The following is a 25,622-nucleotide window of genomic DNA, read 5'->3' as shown; positions in this document are numbered from 1 at the left end:
CGCCCGGGCCCCGCTGCTCGGTTCCGCCCGGGCTCCCGGGCTCCGGCCGGGTGGGCGGGGACAGCCGCGGCCCCGCCCCGCTGCGCCCCGCCCGCCCGCCGCAGGTGTGAGGGGCGGGCAGCGCGCGCGCGCGCGCGCGCTCGGGGGCGCGCTCGGGGGCGCGCTCGGCCTCCCTCCCGCCGGCGAGGGTGGGGGGACCCTGCCGAGGCTCCCGGGCCTCGTCCACTGTCGCACGCGCACGGGGCCCGTGCGGGCCCGCGGACAGCGCGTGCACGGGCGCCGCGCCTCGCGGTAGCACAGCGAGGGTTCAGCGCGCGGCGGGTCCCACGCGTCGCTCACGCCCGCTGGGACCTCGTGCCACCCCGAACCCAAGCGGCCGGGGGCCGTCGGGCGCTGGGCCGGGTTGGCGCGGAGACCTGGAGACTTGGGAATCTCTGAATATACAGCACTGTCCTTCTGTGCTGGTCCCCACATGTAGCCTGCAGTGGCCAGCTGGGTGCATGGCTGGGCCAGGGGACCTGGAGGCGGCGGTCGACACGGAGCACGGGCAAGAAGGTCAGTGCGTCCCTTCCCCCTCCTCCTCTACGCCTCTTCCCCTAATCTCTCTGGCGGGACCCCGGGACACGCGATGCAGCGTAGACCTGGCTGCAGCCCTGGTTGGGGTCAGGGGTGTGGGAGGGGGGCCCTTCTCGGGGGTGCCGGAGGGATGGTCCGAGTGTTGCAAAGGACTTCCCTGGGCAATCGGTGGTTTCCTCCTCCTTTTTTAAACAACCAAAAAAAGTGTATTTATTTTGAGAGAGAGAGTGCAGGAGGAGGGGCAGAGAGAGGAGAGAAACAGAATCCCAAGCAGGCTCTGCCCTGTTAGCGCCACCCCGTGGTGGCAGGGCTGGAACGCACCAACGGTGAGATGGTGACCCCCGCAGAAATCAAGAACGGATGCCTGACTGAGCCTGATTTAACCCACGTGCCGCATCACCCCTTTTTATACATGGAGCAGTGCCTCCAAGGGATCAAGGTCACTTGGCTCTGGGTGACCAAGTCCAGCCGTGAACACGAATGGGGGGTTCAGAGTCATTTGTCTGCACCCTCACTGAGCCCTGCACTAACCATCACAGGCGTTGTCCTGGGTTAGGGCTCCCCCTGTGCCTCCAGGTCACTCTTCTGGGGTCGGGGCCACAGACCCCATTTGCAATGAGGCTCTGAGAAGCCACCACAGGAGCTTGTTGGTCACAGGGCTTTGTGTGACATAGCCCCACTGTGGGTTTGAACTCAAGTCAATCTGACCCAAAGGGTGTGGCCTCTGATCCCAGCCTTGGATGTGAGGATGTCCTGGGTGGGAGCCATGGAGAGGGGCACTGGTGGCAAGGGGCTCTGAGGGGCGGGCTTCCTGGGGGAGGAAGGCTCTAGGGAGGCTGGAGTAGGGTGACGGGTGCACACTGGGGAGGGCGTCTGGACCAGTTCATGCAATGCTCTGGATATCAGGTAAGGAGTCGGGGGTCACCGCAGGTTAGGGAGGGAAGGGGACACAATTCAGGCAACCTTTTTGGCTTTTTTTAAGTTTATTGATTTTGAGAGAGCGAGAGAGCATGTGTGATCAGGGAAGGGCAGAGAGAGCAGGAGAGAGAATCCCAAGCAGTCTCCACGCTGACAGCTTGGGGCTTGAACTCACAAACTGTGAGATCATGCTCTGAGCCAGTATCGGGAGTTGGATGCTTAACGTACTGAGCTACCCAGGCGCCCCCGGGCAGTCTTATAAGAGCCACAGCACCCTTGATTTGGAGGGAGTTTGGTGGGCGTGTTATTTGGCCCCACTCAAGCATGGATCCCCAAAACCAACCAGGGAGGAGGAGGCTGCCTCAGTTTCCTCCTGTGTAGTGGGGGCTCTGGGGGTCATCTGCTGTCTCCTTCCAGGCTGGGGGCACGCTGGTTGGAGGGCCCAGACCTAGCCACGTCTCAGAAGCCACATCTCACCAACTGCCCAAGAGGAGTGGGTGTCCCAGCCATGATCTCATTTGGCCCTCACCCCAGGGCCTCAGATGACCTGTCCAACATCCCACAGGTGCTGTCTCCCCTCCCACAGTCATTCAACATTTATAGGACGCCCCCTGGGTTCCAGCTACCGGGGGAATCTGGGCCGCCCCATTCTATCCCCCCTTAGAGTTTACCAGCTGGGGCGAGGGGTGCACATAGGCAGACGTCGTAAGTGACACAGGGTTGCGGAGGGTTCGTGGAAACACTGAAAGGCACCCACTCTGGAGGGGGGCACAAATCAAGGCAGACTTCCCGGAGGTGATGTCAGGCACGAGTCCCCAGAAATCAGCCGGGTGATGGGACTGGCAGACCCGAGTGGCGGGTAGTGTGAGCAGAGGTGTGGGGGCCAGGCCCGATGGCCGAGTGATGGCGCGGGGAGGAAGCTGCTGGCCGTGAAGGGACAGGAAGCCTAAGTTTCAGGGGCCTCCACGGCAGACATTTTGTATTTGGGCTATTGTCTGTTTCTTAAAGAAGGACCTTTGCAATTTAGAAAACTTCGAAGCCCCCCAGACTGATGGGCCCTGACAACATTGGTGCCTGGGGCTCAGACCCGATCCTCCCAGTCAGGGGCTGAGGACCGCTGGGACTGTCTCTGAGCCCTCTCACCTCTGTCTGCCAGGTCAGGCCCCGTCCCCGTCCCCCCTGCACCCCCGCCAGGCCCCTCACTTCTCCCCACCCATGGAGCAGCTGTGGCTCTAAGCCCTCAGCCCTTCTTTGGCAAGTAGCTCGGACCCTGGTTGGGGTCTAAGAGTTGGGTCCCGTCACTCCCTTGTGTCTGAGAGCTGGGTCCTGCGATGGCGGTGTCAGCCGTACTCCTTGGGGGCTCGGGCCGCGGCTGGGAAGGTCCGTCAGCTGGGGCCGGGAGGGGCCGGGCTGGGAGCGAGGCAGGGGCTCCCCACCGGAACACGTGGACTGTGGGCCCACCCTCGCCCTTCTGCCCTGCAGGCACCTCAGCGCCTTTCCCTGACCTGCCCTCCCCTCTGCTCATTTTCTGGTAATCTGTCCTTGCCCGCTGGACAGACTGCAGGCCACGGGAGTGCGCCTTGGGCTGACCCCCAGCTTTGGAGGGGGGCCGTGCGGCTGGGTGCCTGTTCCTCCCTACGTGGCCAGAACGTACCCCTCTGTGCCCCGCTTGGCAAAGGTGATGCTGCCCCCAGAGGGGACACTGGGCCACCAGACCCTGAACCCTCCCTCCCCCCCATCTCCGTCCTGCCGGGCAGACACGGCCACCGAAGGGGCTCTGAAGTCCCTCTGAGGCTGCCACGCTGGTGAGGCCACCCTCCCGCGCCCACTAATCCTGGGCCTGCACCATAGCTGTGGAGCCCGACACCCGCAGGTGGCCTCCCAGGGTCAGGAGGTGCCGGCAGAGGGCCGACATCAGGGGCCCTGAGTCAGGGGCTGAGAGGCCACCGTGGTGTCCAGCTGATGAGCTCTGCCCCCCTCGTGGTCGGGGGGTATGGCTCGCTGTCACCTCACCCCTCTCCCAGGACAACGGGAGCAGAATCTCGTCTGCTGCAGCGGCCACTGTAATGCAGGCTTTCTAGAAGACCGGACCCTCCCTCCTCCACCCCCACAGGCTGACTGTACGTGGGATCCAGGCTGCCCGCATCCCCGGTGGCTGGCCGCGCAGACGCTCGGATGTGTAGGTGGAAACACCCCGGTGAGGACTTCGTGCACGCCACCTTTATTAAAAACTGCCCAAACCCCCTTACAAAGGTGGGGCTGGTGCCAGAGAGTGTGGTCCGCTGTGGGGTGCGGGCTAGACTCGACGCCAGAGAGGGCCAGGCCCGTTCTGTCGCAAAGACTCACTCCGGGGCCGAGCGCGGTGTGGCTGGGGGACGTCTCAGCACCCGGGACCCCTACAGCCAGAGAAGAGGCGTCTGGCTGCCTTTCACGCCGGGGTCTGAGAAGTGCAACTTGAGGGGCAAATAGGCAACAGAAGTGGGGCAGAGGCGGGGTTTCAGGCGCTGAGTAGGGCTGACTCCGGAGCCTGCCCCGAAGGCACGTCTGCTGGGCCAGGCCTGCGGCTCTGTCTTCTTCACCTCTTCCCGCCTGACCATTCTCGGGCCACGATGCCGTGTGATCTTGGTGTTCTGCTCGTGTGGGCGCGGCCCTTCACAGTTGACAAAGGCCCTTCCGCATCCATTTCCCAGGTGAACTTCTGCTAATAGACTGAGGTAGGCAGGACCGGATGGATCTCACCTGAGGCCTGAGAGGGGGGGCGCTGGTAAAGGGTGCTCTGCTGGGACAAGCTGGGGTGCTCCGCCGGGGGCGAGCGGGGTGCTCGCCGGGGACGAGCCGGGTGCTCTGCCGGGGCGAGCTGGCTGCAGGGCTTGGGGCCCCCATGCACAGCAGCCTGGCTCAGCCATCAGCTCCTCAGCCAGCTGCTGTCCTTGTCCAGCGTAGAAAAGCGGATCAGCTTCAGGCTCGGTGGCTGGGGCTTCCTGTCATCCCAGAGGTACTCAGGGGACAGCACTCTGGAGGGCTTGTAGGAGATGAAACGACGGTTCAGGTGGCTCTCCTCCTGCCAGGCGGCCATGATGCCATTGGCCTTGTCCGCCAGGATGGCCATGTGGCAGCCTCTAGTAAACTCGTACACCCTGGCCACCCGCCCCCCAAAGACCGCCCCACCATAATAGAAGTCCCCCTCGTCGTCTGCCACAAAGGCGGTGGAAGCATGCCTGCGCTCGTAGGGAAACTGCTGGCGGGGCACAGCATAGTAGCCCGGGTGAATGGCCGCCACCAGGTCCCCCAGGGTCTCAGGGCCCCACGGGTTCCGGAACACCATGTCCACGTCGAGGCAGAAGATGTAGTCCACCTCCCGGTGCGCCCTCTCGGCGATGTGCCGGCTGATGGTCTCCATCCGGCGCGTGGAGATCTCCTCCCAGCGCGAGTGCCTCTGGATGAGGACGATGCTGAGGAGGCGGCCGGGGCCCAGCGGGACCCGAGGAATGGCCGCGGGGTCGTTGGTAAAAACATAGTAGTGCACCCGGTGACCCTGCATAAAGAACTGCTCGGCCGACTCCAGGAAATGCTGGACGAAGCGGGTGTACCTGGCAGGAAGAACCCCCTCATCCAGCCCGGCCCCATGGGGCCGCTGCCTGTGCAGGGCGTGGGGCTTGGGGTCCACCTCCCAGCTCCCCACCTTGAGAAGCCACGCAGGCGTGACCCTCGGGGCCCTTCTCTGTCAAAGCCCCACAACTGCAGTGTCAATCTCTTTAAATTTTTTTTTTTTTTATTTTAGAGAGAGAGAGAGAGAGCGCGCACCTGAGTTGGGGAGAAGGGCGGGGTGGGGGGGGAGACAGAGAAAGGGAGAGAGGGAGGGAGAATCTTAAGCAGGCTCCACACTCAGCATGAAGCCCCACGTGGGGCTCAATCCCAGGACCCGGGGATCATGACCGGAGCTGAAATCAAGAGTCGGATGTTCAACTGACCGAGCCCCCCGGGCGCCCTGCAGCACCAGCCTCTTACAGCCCTCGTAGGAATGATACCTCACGAGGATTCCTAAAATCCGCAAACTCGCAAACTAAGCTGACTTAGTTTAAGGAGTACCTCCTACCTGTCAGGCAGAGTTTCAAGGGATTCTTAGCTCCTTTGAGCCTCTTAAACTCCCTGAAGGCAGGCACCGTACTCCCCATTGTAATGTTAATTTTTTTCAGGCTCCACCAACAGAGCCAGCCAGTGCCTCCCCCATAATCCCCGTTTTAGAGGTAGAGACACTGAGGCTCAGAGAGAGGAAAGTGATCACATGGCCCGTATGTGCTGCCTCCAGGCCAGTTGAGTGGTGCTGGGGGCTTGGGGCTCTTGAGGTCCCAGCTGGAGGAACCCACAGGGCCGCACCCCCCAGGTCGAAGCTGGTTGGACCAGAGGGACCTGACATGCCCCCCCACCCCACCCCACCCAGCGCTTTAGGTACTGGGGCCCCACTGGTTTCTCTCTCAGGAGTCCCAGCGAGAGCCCCGGGGGGAAGCTGTCAGGTGGTATCCCCTGAAGGAAAGGCCAGGTGGGGTGAGGGACAGGAGAGGAAAACAGGGGGGAGGCCCAGAGTGGGAGAGGGGAGAGGGCCCCGAGGGCGGGCCTTGACCTGCCTGTAGCCTGACCATGGCCCCCCAGTTATGCGACGGTCTTGAGGGATTCTGTTCCTTCCTACCTGCCCGGACCGTTCAGGGGAAGCAGAGAGGGGTAAGGAGGCAAGGGGGTGTCGTCACAAAGTCTCCTGCTGCTCCGTCACCGGGGCTGGCTCCCCGCTTCCATGCCAGGGCCAGATCGCCTCTTCCAGGAAGCCCTCCCATCATCACCCTCTACCCCCTATCTTCCCCCACACACACACGGTGCCTGGTTCAGGGCGTCCCTGCCGTCCAGGCAGGGTCCTGTGTCCAGGTCCTGTCTCTTCCCAGACCGGCAGCTCCCGTGGCTCAGTGAGAACCACCCACCGGGCCCACTACTCACTTGCCCACGGCAAACACTGTGAGCCCGATGGTCAGGTTCAGCGGCTGGTAGATGTGTTGCAGCAGCTCGGGGTTGAAGGTTCCCTCCGAGACAATGGGCGCCAACCAGGGCGTGAGGGTCAGCAGCTCTGCAGGCCTGGCAGTGGGGGAGGCCGTGGGCACGGAGGCCCTTTCCCTGTGAAAGCCTCAGCCTCTCCCCGGCCAGGCCTCCTATGCTGTGTGACCTTGGGCAGCTTCATCCCTGTCTCTGAGCCTCACTATCCTCATGTGGAAGGCGGGGTTAGGAACACTTCCTTCCCAGCACGGTTGAGAGGACCGGGAGTTAATGCACACCGAGTGTCTAAGGGGGCCTGGCATCTCGGGTGCCTGCTAAGTGCCGAATACATGAGGGGTGTAGACTGGGCACCTGCTATGGAGCTGTGCTTCTGCAAACACCGTCCCATCATGCAGTCCTCCAAGCTGCTAGGAGGTGGCTCTTATTAGCCACTTGCATAGAAAGAAGCCCAGAGCTGTTGAGTAACCTGCCCAAGGTCACACAGCCAGTGGCAGAACCGGGCTGGACCCCAAGGCCACCTGATACCCCCACCACCCCAACTTACAAATCAGAGCTCTGCCCACCGCAGCCTCCCTCCCCACACCAGATCTCCCCGTCCCCAGGCCCTGCCCAACACCTACCTTTGCTCCAGAAGCTTGGGCTGAGGGTACAGTGACCTGTGACCAAAAAGGGCCAGTGGTGAGGGGAGGCAGCCCCCAACCCCCCGGGGCCACAAAGGGGGAAATGACGGTCTGCTTACTGTGTCACAGGCTGAAATGGCTTCTGCCCCTTGTACTGCAGTTTCATGTTGCTGGTGGCAGAGGACAGAGAGAGCTGTTAGTGCCAGGGCTGGGGACAGACGTATTCGGTGCGGGAAGGACAGGGTGGAGAATAAGCAACCACCCGCCCCCCCACCCCCCCGCAAGGGCAGGCACCCTTCCAGGTTCCGTGCAGACTCCCTCTGCGCGCCCTTCCCCACTGCGTGCCCACTCTGCTAGGGGTGGGGGGCTGGGCTCCTACAGAAGCAGCCTGTCCAGGGGCACTAAGTGGCAAGGCCATGATTGGTACCCGGTGCCGGCTATCTCCCAAGCTGATGCTGTCTCACACACGTCACTCTGGAGGGGCCTGGCAGCGGACAAGTCTTGAGAAGCTGCAAAGGCCTGGTGAGCGCCATTCTGTTGCTTTCTAGCCTGGGGACCTTGGGCGAGTCCCTTTACCTGAGCCCGCGGCAACGGTTAGGCAACGGTTATCGTAACCAGTTACACCAACACCAATCACCAATCGAGGGAGGCCTCGCGGTGATGGTGCCTGGCGGGTGTGATTAACATCTACACCCGCTGCCCTTAGGTAAAGATTATCCCAGGGCGCCTGGGTGGCTCCCTCGGTTCAACGTCCACCTTCGGCTCAGGTCATGGTCTCGCAGTTTGTGAGTTCGAGCCCCACGTCGGGCTCGCTGCTGTCAGCGTGGAGCCTGCTTAGGATCCTCTGTCCCCCTCTCCCTGCCACAACCCCGCTTGTGCTCTCTCAAAAATAAATAAAACATTAAAAACAAAAAAGATATTCCACGTGGCCTGGATGGAGTTGGTACAACCAGGTGAAAGGCGTTAAGAACAGAGCTGAGGTTTCCGTGATGAGATTCGGTCAGTGTCCAACCCGGGGTCCAGCCTGCTCCGCGGAGTCCAGACTGGCTTAGCCTAGCGGGTCAATCTTTCTCCCTCCCGCCTCCTGTTTCTTTAGTGGAACCCCACTTTTCCTCATCTGTAAAACAGGTAGCCATCCTTCACCCTGAGAGCTGCCTTGAGACTTAAACAAGGTGTGTGCCCAGGCCCAGCACAGGCAAACGCTTGTTAAGACCAGGCGTCTTGTCCCCTTCTCAGCAAGCGGCCTGGGCGGCCAGCCTCCGCCAGCAACAGCCAGGTTAGCCTGGGTGGGCAAGTAAGAAGGAGGTCCCTAAGGACAGAGGCTGCAAGGTGCAGAGAGCCTCTGGGTCTGCCATTAACTGGCTGGAGATACCTGGGGCCAGACATTTGACTCCTCGGGCTCTAGAGTCCTCCCGATAAAGTCCTCCCCCGAGGGTAGAAGTGAGGCCCAGAGAAGGCAAACCCCTGCCTGAGGACCTTTGGAGTGGATCAGCTCCTGAAGACACCTGAGGTTGGCTGTAAGGGGCAGACCACCTGAGGGGACGGTGACTGCCCACTCTCTAAAGAATTTTCTTTTTGTTTTTTAAATGTTTATTTATTTTGGAGAGAGGGAGAGCACGCATGTAGGGAGAGAGAGAGAGAGAGAGAGAGAGAGAGAGAGAGAGAGACACAATCCCAAGCAGGCTCCAGGCTTTCAGCACAGAGCTGGACGCGGTCCTCCATCCCACAAACTGTGAGATCAAGACCTGAGCTGAAATCCAGAGTCAGACGCTTAACCGACTGAGCCCCCGCAAGAGCCCCGAGAATTTTCAATATGGCATATTTGAGAGGATAGCTTAAGCCTCCTTGAGGTTTCCTTCCAACGTTTAGTCTATGCTTCTGCTGCTGCTCTTTTTGTTTGGTTGTTTTTGGTGGTAAAATGTACAAAACAAAGATTTACTACTTTAACCATTGGTAAGCGTGCCCTTCAGGCGCATTAGGCACATTCGCACTACTGTGCAGCCGTCCCCGCCATCCATCTCCAGAACTTTCTCATCTTCCCCAACCCAAACCGTGTCCCCTCTCAACACCGACTCCCCTCTGCCCCATCTGCCCGGGCCCTGGTAACCCATTATTCGAGAGCTCTGACTGTTCTGGAGATCTCTTACAAGTGGAATCCTGTAACACTTGTCTTTCTGTGATTACTTTGACCTCTTGAATCAACAGTTTTTAGAAGTTAGTCCATCAAATTGGCCGCCCGTGCCCGCAGACAAGCACGCTTCAGGTCCCTGCTCAGAAAGTGACGGCGTTCTGGGAAGGCGGGAAGTGAACAGGAAAAGGGCCCACAGCCCTGGCGGTTGGACCCCCACCCCCGCCTCCAAGCCCAGCCAGACTCCAGCCGCCTTAAAGAGCACGGTCAGTCGTAAGAACACCGAAGCCACACGTGAGCCAGAGCGAAGAAAAAAAATCAGCTTCATGTTTTCACACTGGAAGGTAGGAAAACTAAAAGTGGAGACCTCCAGGTGAAAAGCAGGGAAGGTGTGACCATTTAACACCAACCAAAATCTCCACCTTCAATCCCTTAAAAAAAAAGAGCCAAGTAGAACCCAACGATAGACATAGACGAGCTGGAAGGGAAAAAACGTAGCGAATGCTTTTGGCCAAGGGTGATGCTTCGAGAAGCCGCAGACGGACCAAGGGGAGAGGCCAGTGGAGCAGGTGCATCAGGGGAAGAGGAAGTCCAGCTCGTGGGAGGCGGGTGGGAGAAACGAGGCCCTCGGTAGGAATCGAGGAAATGAAACTGAAACCCAACAGCTGGCATTCCGGGTCTCTCGAACCAGCAGGGTGCTTTGCTTTTTGCTTTTTGCTTTTTGCAACACCTAGCGCTCCTCCCAGCACAGGCCCGCGAGAGGCATCTCTGTGAAGGTGACACTGAGAGCGTGGTCCTTCTGGAAAGCAACAGACAAGATGGACCGAGACTCTCTCCATGGCCTCTGGCCCAGGGAGGGAACGTACCAATGAAAGGATTTTTATTGTTGTTTTTAATCTAAAAAAATTTTTTAACGTGTATTGGATTTATTTTGAGAGAGAGAAAACACACGCGAGCAGGGGAGGGGCAGTGAGAGGGAGAGAGAGAATCCCAAGCAGCCTCCGTGCTGTTAGCGCAGAGCCCGACACGGGGCTCAAACTCATGAACCGTGAGATCGTGACCTGAACCGAAATTCAAGAGTCATACGCTCAACCGACTGAGCCACCCACGCACCCCATGAAAGGATTTTTGATATGGAAAAAGCTTTATATCCAAAGCTGCTCATTATAAACTAATTTAGGACACTGGGGAATGGGACACAATGAAAATACCCGCCCCGGTTGTTGGAGGGAGAGGGGGAGGGGTTCAAGAATTAGGACTCAGTTCCTGGGGGCGGCAAAATGATGGTGGCCATGAAGAGTACACATATGCCAATTCTGGGAAAACAGGATAAAAATTGCAAAAACATTATGATCATAGCTTTTTTTTTTTTTTAACGTTTATATATTTATTTTTGAGAGAGAGCGCGTGAGTGGGGAAGGTTGCAGAGACAGAGACAGAGAGAGAAAGAGAATCCCGAGCAGGCTCCGCACTGTCAGCACAGAGCCTGACGCCAGGCTCGAACTCACGAACCGTGAGATCATGACCGAAGCCGCAACCAAGACTAACCGACCGAGGCCCCCAGGCGCCCCAATCACGGCTCTTTTCAACAGCAAGCAGGCTTTCTGCTTTTAGAACCAAGTAAGAGGCACCGTCTGTTCAACTGGAAAGTAGAGCAGCCAACAAGTTGACAAGGAACTTTGGAAGCAAAGTATAACTCAGACCCGTAGGACACAAGAGCGTTTTGTTTTTGTCTTTTCTGCTTTCTAGCTTCCTAATTTCCCATACTCTGTGTTTCTAACCGCAAAACCCGCCTATTGTTAATTAGCAAGCAGTCTAGGATCCGGATTGTAAACATCCCTTTAGCTATCATGAAGACACCCCCTTGAGACTGTGCCAACCTGTTTTTCCACTCTAAACTGTCAAAGCATCAGGTTCCTTATGTGGGGGAAGACTGGTCACATGTTCATTTGTCCCTTGAATCCTCACTGAACACAAAATTTAGCCAAAAGGTCAGGTCCTAAGAGCACTGTTTCCTGAGCACCTCCTATGTGCCACCTGCTACAGGAGGCTATACAGACGTCCTCACACTGCATGCTCCAGACGGCCAGGAGCGACACCTCTATCAGCCCATGTCACAGATGAAGCAAGTGAGACTCAGAGCCGTGTGGCAGGATCAAGGTCAAACCACGGAGGGGGCGCTCAAAGACACTGGAGGACTGAAATAGGAATTTTACTCCATATTTGTGGCGGCCCACAAATTACCCAAATACTTCTCAAACTGATCGGAATCATGAGCTTAGGAACTGATAATCTGCAAACTGACCGTAAAACTCTCCCACTGCCTCCACGCCAGACAGCCCACAGGGCCCCAAATTCTCCCAGCCCCATACTTACAAGATCTCTGGGCAGGGGAGATAATAGGGAACATAGGAGACCCGCAGCCAGTTCTCAAAATACATCCTGGGAAGGAAAAACACCCACCTGTTGACTGTGCACACGCTTGGTGCACGTTAAGGGAGTGGAGGCCTGCAGTGCAGAGCATCTGGGGACCCCCCCACTCTTTGGGTCTGGCTGACCTCAGAGGTCAAAGCCTCCTGGTCTTCTGCAGTGCAGTCTTTCATTTCCCAGGGAAGGAATGTTCTTAATACCAGCCCCCCCCCCCCCACAAGAGCGTGGTGGTGAGTGGGGGCGGGGGTGGTGGGGCTTCAGAGAAGGAACACAGGAGGTGCATTTTGGGGTGTGGACACCAGTGCTTCGTTAACGTGGCTAGAAGAATGGTCCAGGCAGAGGAAGAAGCAAGTGCCAAGGCCAGGAGGCCAGTGCAAAGCAAAATCCAGAAGCCAAAACCAGTTTGGTCTTACTGGGGCTGGGGTTGGCGGACAGGTGTGCCGAGAGAGGTGGATGGGACCCGGGAATCCATAAAGGGGTCAAGGTTTGGGGGTTGCAAGGCCAAGAAAGGGAGGAGTCAGGGGTGAGGGGTGGGCCGCATGGGGCACGCTCACCACAGCAGGCAGAGGGCAGTGCCCAACAGCAGGCAGAATCCTAGGCCCAGGGCCAGTCTGTGGCCGCGCATTGCTGGGTACGGCATTTGGCATTTGAGCCCAGGCTCTTGCAGAGACTGAGCGTGCCTCGGTGAGTCAGTCCACCTCTCCCGGGGCTGGCAGGCTCTAAAACCCGTGTCACCTGCAAAGGAATGCGCCCTATTCAGGGGAGAGCGGCCCCATCCTTGCGGCCCTGCCCTCCCCTGGGTGGCAACGGCTAGGACAGCTGCTCTCGTATCTGCCTCCCAACCGCCGCCCTCCGCGGGACGCCGCCCTCGGCGGGCCAGGGGACCCACAGCAGCGAAGGGCAGGGCGCCTGGGCGGGGCTGGGAGAAGGATGCCCGCGGGCAACAGCGGGGACACCGGAAGTCGAGTCCCGAGTCAGCCCGGCGGGGACACACCCGGCCTGGATGGGGGCTGCGCGGAGAGGGGCGGCCGTGATGCCCCCGGGGTGGGGTGGGGGCAGCCGTGTCCTCCTCCGGGAGGCCGAGCCAGGGCTCTCCAGGGGGCGGCGGGAACGCGCTTCCGCTCTCAATGGCCCGGTACCCTAGAACAAGTCACTTTACTCCCCCTCGGCCGGTGTCGGTGTCCTCCTTGGCCAAAGCGGTCCGCACCCCGCGCCTGGGGCCGAGACGCTCAGCCGACTTCCGCCGGCCACTGCGGGCGCGGGGCGTTCGGGTGCGGCGCGGGGAGGAGGAAGCGCGACTGTCCCCGAGGGTCGCACCGAGGCCGGGAGAGCAGGGACTCGGCTCGCCAGGGCCCCGGCGATGCCCAGCGGCCTCAGCGCTGACCCTTGGGGCAGGGCCGGCTTCCCGGCGAGCGGTCTCCGGCTGGGGGCGGGGCCCGCGGGGGGAAGGGACCCGCGCGCCCCTCCCCCTCCGCTGCCCCGCCCCCGCCCCGCGAGCCCAGCCTGCAAGCCGCGCCCCCCCGCCCCTCGCGCCCTGCCCCCCGCCCAGGCCAGGGCCCCAGTCCCCGGGTCCTAGGGAGCGGAGCGTCCCCTGGGCTCTGCCGTCCCGTGGCCCTCTGGGCGGCAGCCGCTGGCGCAGCGGGCCCAGCTCCGGGCGAGAAGAGCCGATCCGGGAACTCGGGGTGGGGGTGAGGGCCTGAGAAGTTAGAAACACTTTCGTGTTTTTAGAACAGCGTGGAAACAATCACAGGAAGGCAAAACCAGCTGAACCGTGCGCTTATTCCGCGGTTTCGGCATTCCCCCTTTGCTCAGGGCCTAGCTGCCTGCACGCTGGCCTCGGGCGCCCGGTGCGGTTCCGGAATCTCCCTGAGCCTGTTTCCTCCCCTGGAAAAGGAGTCGAAATAGTTTCCTCCCAGGCTTGTTGGGGTACCATTGCCCTTTGTTCACCGCAGAGACTCTAGAGCCCCATGGGGACCCTCTTACGTGTCACCAAGGGCTGGAGGGCCTGCAAAGGAGAGAGGCCTTTGCTTAGGCCTGGATGAGGGAGGGGTCATAAAGAGGGACAAAAAAGGAAGGCACCCTAATGGTAAGTAACAACAAGGAGCAACAAGGGAGAAACAGAAACAGCAGGGGAAAGTAAGGATCCATGCAGCTCAGAGAGGTTACAGGTTTGCTCAAGGTCACAAGGAAGCCGCTTGAAGTTGGACCTCTTCCTGGACCCTGGGCATAGCCTCTCAGGTCCTTTGGAGGTGTCACCGTGTCCTTAGGGTTTCCCTTGACGACCGCAGGTTTCCCTCAGGTGGGGCTAGTGTCCCCAGAATACGCAGGAGCCTGGCACATGATTGGGGAAGCTGGTAAGTGCCCGCAGAAAGGTCATGCTTCCATTTTTAGCTGCAAACACTGCTTCCCTGGGACCTGGTCTGGGACTGAGTGGGGTTTTTTTTCTTTGTTTGTTTTGTTTTTTTCTTTTTTTTTTAAATGTTTATTTTTTATTTTTGACAGAGAGAGAGACAGAGCATGAGTGGGGGAGGGGGAGACACACAGACACACACACACACACACACACACACACACACACACAAACACACACACACAGTATCTGAAACAGGCTCCGAACTGTCAGCAGAGAGCCTGACGCGGGGCTTGAACTCACGGTCAGCAAGATCATGACCTGAGCTGAGGTCGGACGCTCAACCGACTGAGCCACCCAGGCACCCATGTGTTGTTTTTTTCTTAAGTGAGCTCTGTCCTCAAAGTGGGGCTTTGAAGACCCTCACATCAAGAGTCGCATGCTTTACTGATTCTTGACAATGTTTTGCTGATTCTATTGCAACTGTATTGCCAAGACACATAGCCCAGAAATAGTCTAAAGGCCTCCAGACTGAGGCTCAGGAATCACCTGAGTGATCAGTATGTCAGCGGAACCAGAGTGAACTGTCGGGACTGGGACAGCCCTGTGCATCCAGGAAGACAGGCACAAGCCACCCTCCGAACCTGAGTGGTTTTTCCTCAATCAGTTTTCCTGGTGCGCATTCAGGACAAGGATGCCACCCAGTAAGAAAGAGGAGAGCCAGGTGGGGCTCACACAGCCCGGGGGCCCTGGCAGACAAGCCAGCACTTGGCCTGTGGGCCACAGCCCTCTCCTGCCCCCACCGGCACCGTCTGCCCTCTGTCCCCTGACCCCCAACTCCCAGGAGACGAATCCAGCCTGAGGACAGACTCGGGGCCGAGCTGGGAAGAGCTGGGTGGAAGGACAGGTGAGGGAGGGCACAAGAGGTGTTCACGACTCCCAAATCTGACGACCAAAGTCTGGGAGGCGAGAGCAAGATGGGAGGAAATGCAGGGTGTGCATTTGCACGTCTTCCTAATAGGAGAGGTGGATGGGTGACCCAGGGACTCGGGCAGAGGCCTGACAACTTCAAGGGAGCCGGGAGGAGGATCCGAGAGAACCAGAGCAAACCCACAAAAGCACAGGGGCGGCGGGAGGTGCAGGAGACATACGTGTGCGGGTCCTCCAGGGCCCCCACCCTTCGCTCTATGGGTGTGTGTGTGTGTGTGTGTGTGTGTACCGTGGTTAAAAACCTTGGTGAATATGGCTTACGTGTCTTCTTAGGGTGAGGAGGGCCATGGGAGGGCGCTCCCCCTTGCTGGCTGTGGGTGAGAGGCCGTACCACATCCTGGGTGGGGTCCGGGGCTCGCTTTTGGGATCCAGGTGCGTGCACACAGCGGGGAGCAGACAGGGTGCTGAGGGCAGGCATGGACGCATCCACAAAGGAACAAGGACAGAAGCGGTTTCTGTCAATGACAGCACCTTACGCATATCAAGTCATCTGCTTATTCGAGAAAGGTAAACGTCCACTACGTTGCGGGAAGGTTCTGGGGACTTGGACTCAGAGCGATGAGCCAACCTAGTTCCTGCTCGCATGGAGCTGACTGGAGCAGGGAGGGGTTCACTGAGGACTTCTGGTGACAGCCATGTGGTCTCGCTGGGATCAGCAGGCTCGTCCAGCAGCTTAGGACCAAGCCAAGTGAGGCTCGCGGTGGAGGGGCTGTGCCCCAGCTACCCCGGAGAAGCAAGCCTCCATTCCCTTGGCCTGTCCTTAGATTTCCCATCTGTCAAATGGGTGTGTAGGGAAACACGCCCCTCGATTTGTCCGTGAACGTGGTCTCGACTCTTCTGGGCAGGTGAGGAAGAACTTCCTGGTGGTCGGTCTCCCCACTGGTAACTCCAGGAGAGGGGTTGACGTCACCAAGGGGATGGGGCGGCACCCCCGGGGGAATGGCTAGGGATCCTTTTCTGGTTAGCGGCCAAGCTGGACCGGGAGCCCTGGCCTCCACACTCCGTCCTCAACCTCCCTACCGCCCAGATCCTCCCGCTCGATCCCTTGCTGTGACCTCCGCCTGAGATCCCGGAGGAGGCCCGGGAATGTCTCCCAGGAGGGAGGGGCTACGTGGTCGAGCAGGTCTTAGAACCCTGGAAGGAGCAGGAAGACAGGGCTCCCCAGACCTTACTCTCCAAGGGCAGGCGGGGGCAGGGCCTCTAGCCCAGTGAGTGCATGCACCTCCCTTTTCTTACCGGAGGGCAGAACCTTCTGTCTGGAGCAAGGGCCGGCGTTTTCCCGGGAGCCCAGCAGACGGCTCTGGAAAGCTCAGGGTAGACCCAGACATCCATGTCAGGCCCCGCGGGGCCTCGGTACCGGGACCGGGCGACAACAGGAGACGTGTCTCTGTGGACAGATGCCAGGTCTCAGGCCACCTGCCACGGGCTCTGCCCTCCAAGTTCTGGGTGACCTCGGACAAAACCTCAGTGTTCCCTGCTCTAAAAAGAAGCGATGGGTTCCTCATGGGCTCGTCAAGCTGTGCTTCTGGGATTGGGGGTCGGGCCTCTAGGGGGCCGTGGACGTTCGGGGAGTCCACGCCTCATCCCGATGTCACCCTGAGCAGCTCTGTCCTGTGTTTGCCACACAAGGCTTCTGCCTTAGGTACCGTCGGGACAACATATGCCCGCCCCCATATAGGTGAGGTTCAAAAACGTAAGGGCAGTTGAGCGCTGGGCCAAGCCTGTCCCTCCGGGTCTCTGCTCCTCTATTCCGTGTTGTCCTGTGTGCTCAGGGGGCACCAGTGGGTATGCAGTCTGGTTGCTCAGTCTACAGGAGTCCAGCTGAACCTGCAGGTCATTCTTTTACCAAATCCCATCGTCCCGCACTCGCTAAGGCCTGGCCTCCACCCACAGCTCCCATCCTGTCCCTGATCCCACGCCGGTCACGGGGAGCAAATCTGCAAGCTCTTCTGAGACCAGCAGGCCAGGACCCCAGGAGCAGACCCAGGGAGAGGAGAGGGCTCCTCCTGCATCCGGCAGAGGAGCTGAGGGTGGGGCAAGGGGCCCAGACCCAGATGTGAACGAGGGCATGTTCGGAGGGCCCTGTGTGCCCAGCAGGCTCACCCTGGGCTGGAGAGAAGGCCTTGCACTTTGGAGAAGGCTGGGAGGGACGAAGGTCCAGCCTCCCGCATCCACTGTGGGGGTTGGGGCCGCCTTGCCGTTCAGGCTCCACAGGCTGGGACCTTGGGCAGGTGGTCTGGACCTTCTGGACTCATGCTTCCTTGCAGGCACATGTGCAGAGGCCTCCCTCCCAGACTCGCCAGAGGGGACACAGCGCAGGAAGATTCAGACCCTGCAAAGGAAGAGGTCACGTGGGGGACCCCGTAGGGTCGTGCTCACTGACGAGGTTATGGTGCTCAGCACACAGCAGGGACCTGAGATCCCCGGCTGAATCAGGGAAGGATGGAGGGAAGGAGGGAGGGAGGGGAACCATAGAAGCGGGGTCCACACCAGGTCAGGTCAGAGGTCCGGTCATAGGGCGTCACAACTCAGGCCTTGGAAGGGGACACAGGACACGTCCTTCTGTCCCTCCAGCGCTGACTTTCCTCCACGTGTCCCCTGTTGACCTCCTGGATCGTCTCCACCTCCTTCGCAACCAACGCTGCGTGTTCCCAGAAGGGGGACAGCAGGCATGGGCCAAAGAGGGGCTACCGGAATCCTGTGCCCCGGGGGACTGGGGACAGCCTTCCAGGTGGCCCTTTATGTCCTCCAGGGACCAGGCCACGATTCCACCTCATCTCTCAGGGAATGCGCCAACCCATCTAGAAGGCCTGTTACGTCCCCATGTCACAGATGGGGACACCGAGGCTAATAGCACAGCCTGGGTCACTAGTAAGATGACCTGGGTCAGGAAGCCCATCTCTTGACTTTGGATTGTCCTACCCGCAGGCGTGCATCTTGGCGTCCTGGGGCTAGGGGTCCTTCTTCCTGAGAACCCCACCACCTGCCGAGGGCCCCCCCCGAACTCAGGGGAGCAGAGCTGACCAACCTGCCTGGGGCCCCACCTGGGGCTGGCGAAGGGCCGACTCCGGGCTCTGGGGGCTCTCCCAGTATTGGGCCAGCTGGTCCCCTGCAGGACAAGGACTTCTCCCTGGGGATCGGCTGGGGCCTCTGCTTCCTCACGTGGACACCAAGGCTGCCAGTCCCCAGACCAGAAACCTGCCCGTCTGAAGATGACCAGCGCTGCCTCCCTCGGGTCTCATTTACCCGAGTCCCTCCCCAGGACGTCCCGCATCTCTGACGCCTGCACCCACGTCAGAGGGGGTCGCCTCCCCTTGGACTGGGACGGGTCTGGCCTCCATCCCGGGGAACGCACTGATTTGGAGCATTATTTGGCCAGAGGCCTGTGAACCATTCAGGCCCTGGGTCATGAGGGATGCTCTCCCCACTGTGGTGTGACCGTCCAGCCTTCTGCATCTCCCGGTTTCTGTTTGGGCCACGGGAGGACCAGCTGTGTCCTGTCTGGCTTCAGGCTGTGGTGTCACAGCACGCACAGGGGTCTCCACCCCGAGACCGTGCCCATTGTCACCGAAGGGGCCTCCATATTCCCACCTAATCCTTAGTCCATTGTGATTTCAATATCAAACGAGAAAAAGTCTATTTCAAACGGCCACAAAGTACAAAAATGAATCTGTCCCGTCTGAAAAGTCGGTGCGGACACAAAGGTAACTCTGGCAAGATTCCACTTGAAGGAAACCTCCAGAGTAGGTAACGGAACACGGAGAGAAAACAGACTGGGGGTGCCCAGGGGCTTGAGGGGGCACGAATGGGGAGTGAGGGCTCCGGGTACACGGTGACCCTTGGGGACCGAGATATTCTGCAGCAAAATTCTGTGCCGTGGTTCACAGCATCGTGAGCGTACGCTGTACTCAGGAATTGCACAACGTAAAGTAAATAAATTTTTATTGAAGATTAATGTGGATTTTAAACATACCATGAACAAATAATGTACCAGCTAAAAAGTAGAGGAGAGAAAGGATAAGGGAGAAGAGGAAGAGTCATTCTGGTGGAGGGGTCAGGGACTGGGACTGGAGCAACAATTAGAAATACAATAAACACCCCTCGAAGGCCTTTGAGCCCTTGATTTGTGGCCGGAATCCATACGGGAACAAGGGCGGTGGCAGGAACGGTGTCGGGAGCAGAAGCAGGACCCAGCTGACTCTGTTCAGGTGCCCGCTGTCCCAGCACAGGTCCCAGGTCACCTGCTGGCTCTCCAGCCCCTGCAGGAGTCGCTCCAGACTCCACCTCTGCCCGCAGAGATGCTGAGGACCCGGATGCCCTTGGGTCGGGCTCTGGAGTCGCACCGGCTTCTGCTCCTGCCCCAAACTCTTGAGAAGGAAACAGAGTGGTGGTTGCAGCGGCTCCAAGGCCTCAGGGTGAGAGGAGGGAAGGCTCCCCCCCGCCCCCCACCCAGCGACGGCCTCTCCAGGGGCCTTTGCAGACACACAACTCACCCCAGAGCCTCCCCGAGAAGCCGAGGCCAGGGACCCACACCAGGACCTCTGCCCCCTGCAGTCCACAGCCCGGGCTCTCAGTCTGCTCCTGGCCCCACACCAGCCCCCGGGGACTCCTCCCTGGGTGGCCCAGCACCGCCCTGGTCCCATGAACACACATCTCCCACCCCAGCCTTCTCACCCTCGGGCTCTGGCTCCGGGGGCTCTGGGTCCTGATCCCAGGACCCGTGAACCAGGACCCTGTGGGGGGCCGGGGCGGTGAAGGAGGCCTTCCCAGGCCATCTCCAGGCTCTGCTTCCCAAGACCTCCCTGCAGCCACTCTCTCCCTCGGTCCAGGGTGGCCCTCCTGGGCGACGGGGCACACGCACAACTCTGTAGGGCAGATGCATCGGGATTCGGCCAGAAGTTTCCCGATGTCATCGGTTGATTTCTGTAAAGACAGTGACCCACGGCCATTCCGGAGACATCACAGCCGTGCCTGGCCATCCTCAGTGTCCTTCCACCCTCTCCACTGTGGCTCCCAGATTGGACACAGACCTGAGTGTGCATACACCTGTGCCTGGGACACAGTGACATCCACCTACAAGGCTCGGGATGAACATCGGGGACAAGAGGGCCACCCCGGCACACCCTGTCCCTCCCAACCAGCCTTGACCGAGTGTTAGCCTGACCCGCCCCCCCAGGCATCTGACCCCTTCATCAGCCTGCACCTGCTCGGGTGGAGCCTCCACACACGACCCCTCCATGCACACAGACACACACACACACACACACACACACACACACACGGGAGGGGACGTGGGGCCTCACAGGTCAGATCAGAGTGGTGTCGGGCTCTACTGGATGTCTCTGGGTCTCCCTGTGTTACCTTTGGGTCCCTGCGAGCTAGAGACCTGAGGCGTCCTGTGCACGACCTGACCCACTGTCTCCAGGGTCGGGAAGCGTCACGGCCACGGGCTCCCCTGAGCCGGCAGCCGCGGGACACGGGCACACAACAGGAGAACATGTTTGTCAGACGAAGATGTCCAAAGGAATGAGCCCAGTCGGGTGCTGTATCCAGAATGTGGGTGCCTGGTGACCCGGGTTCTGAGTTCAATTGGGCTCTGTGACCAGGGAGGTGAGGTCACTTCCTGGGGTCCCCTTACCCGATTCCTGCTCCAACAAGAGCCCCTCCCAGGCTGCAAAGGGCTCCCCTCCACCCCATGCCCTGTCCCTACAGTGACACCAACACAGCCCAGACACGTCCCCGCGAGGCCTGGGGCGGCCGGTGCCACGACTTTGGGGCCACAGTGCTGGGTTCAGACCTGGGTTTTCCTCCTGACCAGTGCTGGGACCCTGCACAGACCCGGTGCCGCCTGGGGCCCCCCAGTCTCCCCATCTGCACAGTGGGGTCCTTGTGGCATCTACTTGTAGGGGCGCCATCAGGGAGCCACCTGTAGACACGTCCCGTGCCTGCTATCCCGTGAGGCTCGTGGGCACACGTGGCCATGGAAGGACGAGGAAGGGGTGCGCCTGGCATGGAACACAGGAGAGGGCAGAGTGGAGTCTCCTTGAGGTCATGGCATCCTGCTCAGCCCAGACCCTGGTGTGTGCACCCCTAGGACACCTGGACCCCAGCTTCCGGCCGGGCTCGGGGACGGACGCCAGAATGTGTCCCTGTGTCCTGTAGCTCTACACAACTCACCCTGTCCCTCCCAGTCACCCTTGACCTGGGGTGTGGACATGACCCTCCCATCAGCCTGCTCCTGCTCTGGGTGGCCTCCCCCCCATGTCCCATCCTTACAAACACACACAGCCTCACACACACTCACAGACACAGGGAGGCTTGTGCGACTCAGCAGTCAGATCAGGGCCGTGTCAGGCTAGACCGGCCAGTCCTGGGCCTCCCGGTGTCACCTTTGCGTCCCTCCGGGCACGTGACCAGAGGCTTCGGGGGTGAGACCGGACCCACCTTCTGCAAGTGGGAAAAGGCTCTCCCTGTGGGCTTTCCTGAGACCACAGCCTCGAGATATCAGGACATAGCATGAGAACACGTTGCGCATTTGAAGGTCTCCAACCACAGGAGCTGAGTGGGGTGCTTCTCCAGAATGGGGGTGCCTGTGATACACACGGGGGCATTTGGGGATCCCCTGACCATCGGCTTGGCTTGGCTCCCCTCTTGGGCATGTTCCCTGGAGACAATGTCCCAGCCCCACACCTCTTTTCTCCCCCAACCCCTGTCACCTCCAGGTTCCACTCATCCTTTGACCCCCACGCGGGTGGTTAGTTACTGGGGGCGGGGGACTGTGTTTCCATGCAATTGCGTGGACCTGTGCCCACTCGGGGATGCCCAGAGGAAAGGACCCCACATGGGATGGGTTCAGTGGTCCTCCAGGATCTTAGAGGCTCTCATTCCCTTGAAAACCCCGTGGAAAGTGAAGCCCTGGCCTAGGAGCCCGAAACCTCCCCCAGCCCCTCTAGGCTCTGCTCACCTGGTGGGTCCCCGGCCAGTCCCTGCCTCTCCTGGCTTCAGTTCCCCGACTGTTCCATGCGCGCTTGGAGGAGGAGCTTCACCAGTCCGGCTAGAGTGGCACCTGGCTCCCACCTTCGGGCAGGATGTGGCGCGGGAGCCTTGTGGGCGGGGAGGTGCTCCCACCAAAGGTCGAGGCAGGTGGAGCCTCCGCAGGTGCACCGGACCATGGGAGTGCGCACACGGGACCACCTCGTGGCAAGAGTCCACGACACATGGGGTCGCACGTATCCAATCTCCACCGCCCGCTCACTGACCCTCATATCCTCTTAGGCCTGGGGCCATGGCCACTCCACCCAGGCAGGGCAGCTGGATGCAGCGGGTATGGAGACACGGGGGCAAGAGGGAAACGACACAGACCCCCACCCTGCTGACCTGGCCCCCACACTCCACTCCACTGTTCATTCGGGCGTCTGGCTGAGCAGGGGGAGGGGGAGGTGGACACCAGTCTGGGCAGGGAGAGGTCAGGCCGCCTTTCCCTCCTCCCATCCCCTCCCCGTGCCTTCCCGAGACCCCCTCCCCCCACAAGCTCCCCCACTTCGGACACCTTCACCTCCTTGCTTTCATCCCCCACACATCCACCGGAGGTGGGAGCCGCCGACCCCATCTTCAAAAAAGAGCACCGAGGTCCCAGAAGCTGGCATAGAGCTTGCGTGTCACAGGACTCTGACGTGGCCCCGCTGTGAGTGTGAACCCGGGTCGCTCTGACCCGAAGCCTGGGCTTTCGCAGGACCCCGAGGAGGTGACCTCTGAAGCCAGCCTTAGAGATGAGGGTGCTCTGGATGGGAGCCATGGTGCGGGGCGGTGGTAGCAGGGGGCTCGAGGGCAGGGATGGTGGGCTCCCTGGGAGGGGAAAACACTAGGGAGGAGGGAGGGGAACACCCTGGGGAGGGCATCTGGCCCAGTTCACTCGGGGCTCGGACGTCAGGTAAGGAACGGGGGTAACCGCAGCTTGCCAGGCTCAGGGGACGTGACCAGGCAGTGTCGTCAGAGCCACGGCATCCTAGATGTGGAGGGAGCTCGCGGGCTTGGTATTTGCCCCCAGGCAAGCATGGATTCCCAGGCACCGGCCTGGGAGGACGATGTTGCCTCAGTCTCCCCCTCTGTAGAGCAGAGCAGGTCGTCGCCTTCTCCCGGGGCTGGATTCCCCGGCAGGTCCAGAGATGGTCTCCTGTCAGAGGAGTTGTTCAAGTGAGGTCTGTACCTCGGTGGTCTCGGAGAGGGGACCAAGGGACGTTCCCCCTGCCACCTCGGCGGATGCTCTCGTCCAAGCAGCTGATCCTCACGTCCAGGCCGGCACCGGTGATGCGGTGGCGTCCGCCGGCTGGGGGGACAGGGGCAGTGAGGAGCTGTACTTGCGGACCCTGAGAGACAGAGCTCATGAGCGCCAATGTGCCCTGGGGCGTGTGGAGGCTGAGGCTAAGCTGACGCCTGATGTCTCTGGGAAGGACCGGGAGGACAGCCTGGGTCCTGGGGTCTCTGGGGGGGGGGGGACCACGAGGACATCCCGGGCCCAGGAGTCTCCGGGGAGGACCGGGAGGACAGTCCAGGCCCTGGGGTCCCTGGGGGGGACCGGGAGGACAGCCTGGGCGTTGGGGTCTCCAGGAGGGACCGGGAGGGCATCCCGGGCCCTGGGGTCCCGTGGAAGAACCGGGAGGACAGCCTGGGCCCTGGGGCCTCTGGGGGTGAATGGGAGGACAGTGCGGGACCTGGGGTCTCTGGGAAGGACTAGGAGGACAGCACGGGCCCTGGGGACCCTGGCGGGGACCGGGCTCCAAATTGAGACTCACAAGTTGCCGAAGCAAGTTCCTGCTGGGTTTTCAGTGAAACTGCCTTTCAGTGTACATGGTGAATTTGGGGGCTCACATATTCAAGTGCAAAGTCACTGTCTACAGCCAGTATAACCCGCTGACCCCCTACCCCCGCCAGGGAAACAGTAATGGGGAAGAGCTCTCTGGGCTGGGGGAGCGCTCCTCCCATTTCTCCTGGCCTGGGGGGACCCCAGAGAACGTCTCCATTGTTCTCTGTCTCCATTGTTCTCTTTCCCTCCAAGGGAGGAGCTGCCCCGAGCACCCCTGCACCCTCGGTGTCCCCGCCCCCGGGTCCCCACTGCTGAGAAAGAGGCCACAGTGACCTGTGTCAGGAGTCTGGTCGGCCGCCGCCTCTGGGGCCATGCCAGGCCCTGGTGGCTGGATAGAAAGGCTGGATGGCTTTGGGGGTGGGGCCTCACTGGCGTCCCCTCTCCCCTTCCCCACTGCGGTCTGCGATCCGGGCCCTGTACGGGTGCTCCATCTGTCACCGGTACCTGCCTTATTCCTGCCATGGGAGTGATTGCTCTGCATCACCCATGTCACAGAGCAGGAGAGTGAGGCCCAGAGAAGGGAGGCAGGTGTTTCTGGGCACAGGGCTGGTCAGCAGAGAGCTGGAATACCACCTCCGGAGCTCCGGCCAGCCCGGGCAGGGACCCCCCGAGTCAAGGGTGATCCTTCCCCTTGTGCCTGGCCGCTCATTCTTCCCAGACCTTGACGGTGGCCTGTTCCTTTTGGCCACAGATATTGCTGGCCGACCAGGAGGGAGTCCAGCTGGTAGGACAGGTCTCACTACAGGACACAGGGACACCTGGGAGCTCCCAGGAGCCACATTGTGGTCTCTGTCCCCGAGCCTGCCCGGCAGCTGGGGTCCAGGTGCCCTAGGGGTCGGCACACACCTGGGTCTGGGCTGAGCAGGAGGCCATGACCTCAAGGAGCCTCCACTCGGCCCTCTCCTGGCTCCTGCCCGGTCTCACCTGTCCTCCCCGAGGGGCTCCAGGGCCCGGATCCAGGCCCCTGATGGCTGCTCGGGCTCCAGCCGCGAAAGATGTAGAGCCTGTGGAGCAGCTGGACCTCTTGGGGCTGGAGGGAGGGCCGGCCACCCACGGGCATTGGCTGGGGAGGATGAGGGCCTCTTGGGGTGAGGAAGAGGCCGGGACCTGGTCCCGGGGTCACGGCTCATGTATACAAAGGGCTGAAATCACTGAGTGCCCGGGGGATGGCCAGTTCAAGTAGCCCCCTGACACTTGGTTTTCCTGGAGGTGCCCCCTGGCCTCCAGGGGCCTCTTCCCACCCTCTGACTCCGCCCAGGGCTGCAGCCAGGCACAGACAGGCCGGACCTCTGTCCAAGGTCCTGCCAGGAAGACAAGGCGGAAGGAGGAAAGGAGAAGGGCAAGGGGAGGATCGACTTCTCCCTGCCCTGAGTCGGCCTCCACTGCCGCCTCCAGGAGCCCTGGCCCAGCCATGCCCCAGGGTCCAAGCACCTGGACCCCGGGGTGGAGTCTGCGGTCCAGGCCAGCTGGGTGGGATGGGTGTAGTCACTGGCCGTCGTGTCCCCAGATGTCCAACCCACCTGGCCTCGCACCCTGAGGCTTGCCTGGATGGGGAGGGCATGGTTCTGGGGCTCAGGAAGGTTGGGGTTCCAGAGTAGTTGGCGGAGGTGGGAACATGGGGGACCAGCCAGGTGGGGAGCGATTGGATTCATGCACGTCAGCGTCACCTCTGGATCACCCACGGGTGCTGAGTGCCGGTCCCTGGGC

At 60.7% G+C, this 25,622-nt stretch overlaps 1 protein-coding gene and 2 long non-coding RNA genes across 4 annotated transcripts; 2 read left to right on the top strand and 1 right to left on the bottom strand.

Annotated features, from left to right (window-relative positions):
• The first annotated feature begins 300 nt into the window (after positions 1-300).
• On the top strand, positions 301-3,711 carry LOC147570825 (uncharacterized). Its single transcript, XR_015248002.1, has 4 exons — positions 301-555; positions 1,912-2,059; positions 2,522-2,650; positions 3,608-3,711. It is a non-coding gene; the product is annotated as an uncharacterized LOC147570825 (long non-coding RNA).
• LOC112872266 (globoside alpha-1,3-N-acetylgalactosaminyltransferase 1) lies at positions 3,693-12,341 on the bottom strand. 2 transcript variants are annotated; one of them, XM_025935397.2, is made up of 6 exons: positions 12,267-12,341; positions 11,659-11,724; positions 7,274-7,324; positions 7,155-7,190; positions 6,481-6,615; positions 3,693-5,084 (listed from the first exon to the last, which is right to left on the bottom strand). In XM_025935397.2, exons 1-6 carry the CDS (start codon positions 12,335-12,337, stop codon positions 4,400-4,402), a joined length of 1,044 nt encoding a protein of 347 aa, XP_025791182.2. In that variant the 5' UTR covers positions 12,338-12,341; the 3' UTR covers positions 3,693-4,399. The 2 variants fall into 2 exon arrangements, with proteins under 2 accessions (XP_025791182.2, XP_025791192.1); XM_025935407.2 differs by having other exon boundaries at positions 4,540-5,065.
• On the top strand, positions 9,024-11,000 carry LOC147570824 (uncharacterized). Its single transcript, XR_015248003.1, has 2 exons — positions 9,024-9,626; positions 10,681-11,000. It is a non-coding gene; the product is annotated as an uncharacterized LOC147570824 (long non-coding RNA).
• Positions 12,342-25,622: the final 13,281 nt, after the last annotated feature.

This window comes from Puma concolor, unplaced genomic scaffold (assembly GCF_028749965.1).
Source record: "Puma concolor isolate L17-30 unplaced genomic scaffold, mPumCon1.1.hap2 unalloc_scaffold_87, whole genome shotgun sequence".
In the NCBI taxonomy this organism is placed as follows: domain Eukaryota; kingdom Metazoa; phylum Chordata; class Mammalia; order Carnivora; family Felidae; genus Puma; species Puma concolor.
The sequence above is the reverse complement of the archived record's forward strand: the minus strand, read 5'-3'. Positions and strand labels throughout refer to the sequence as shown.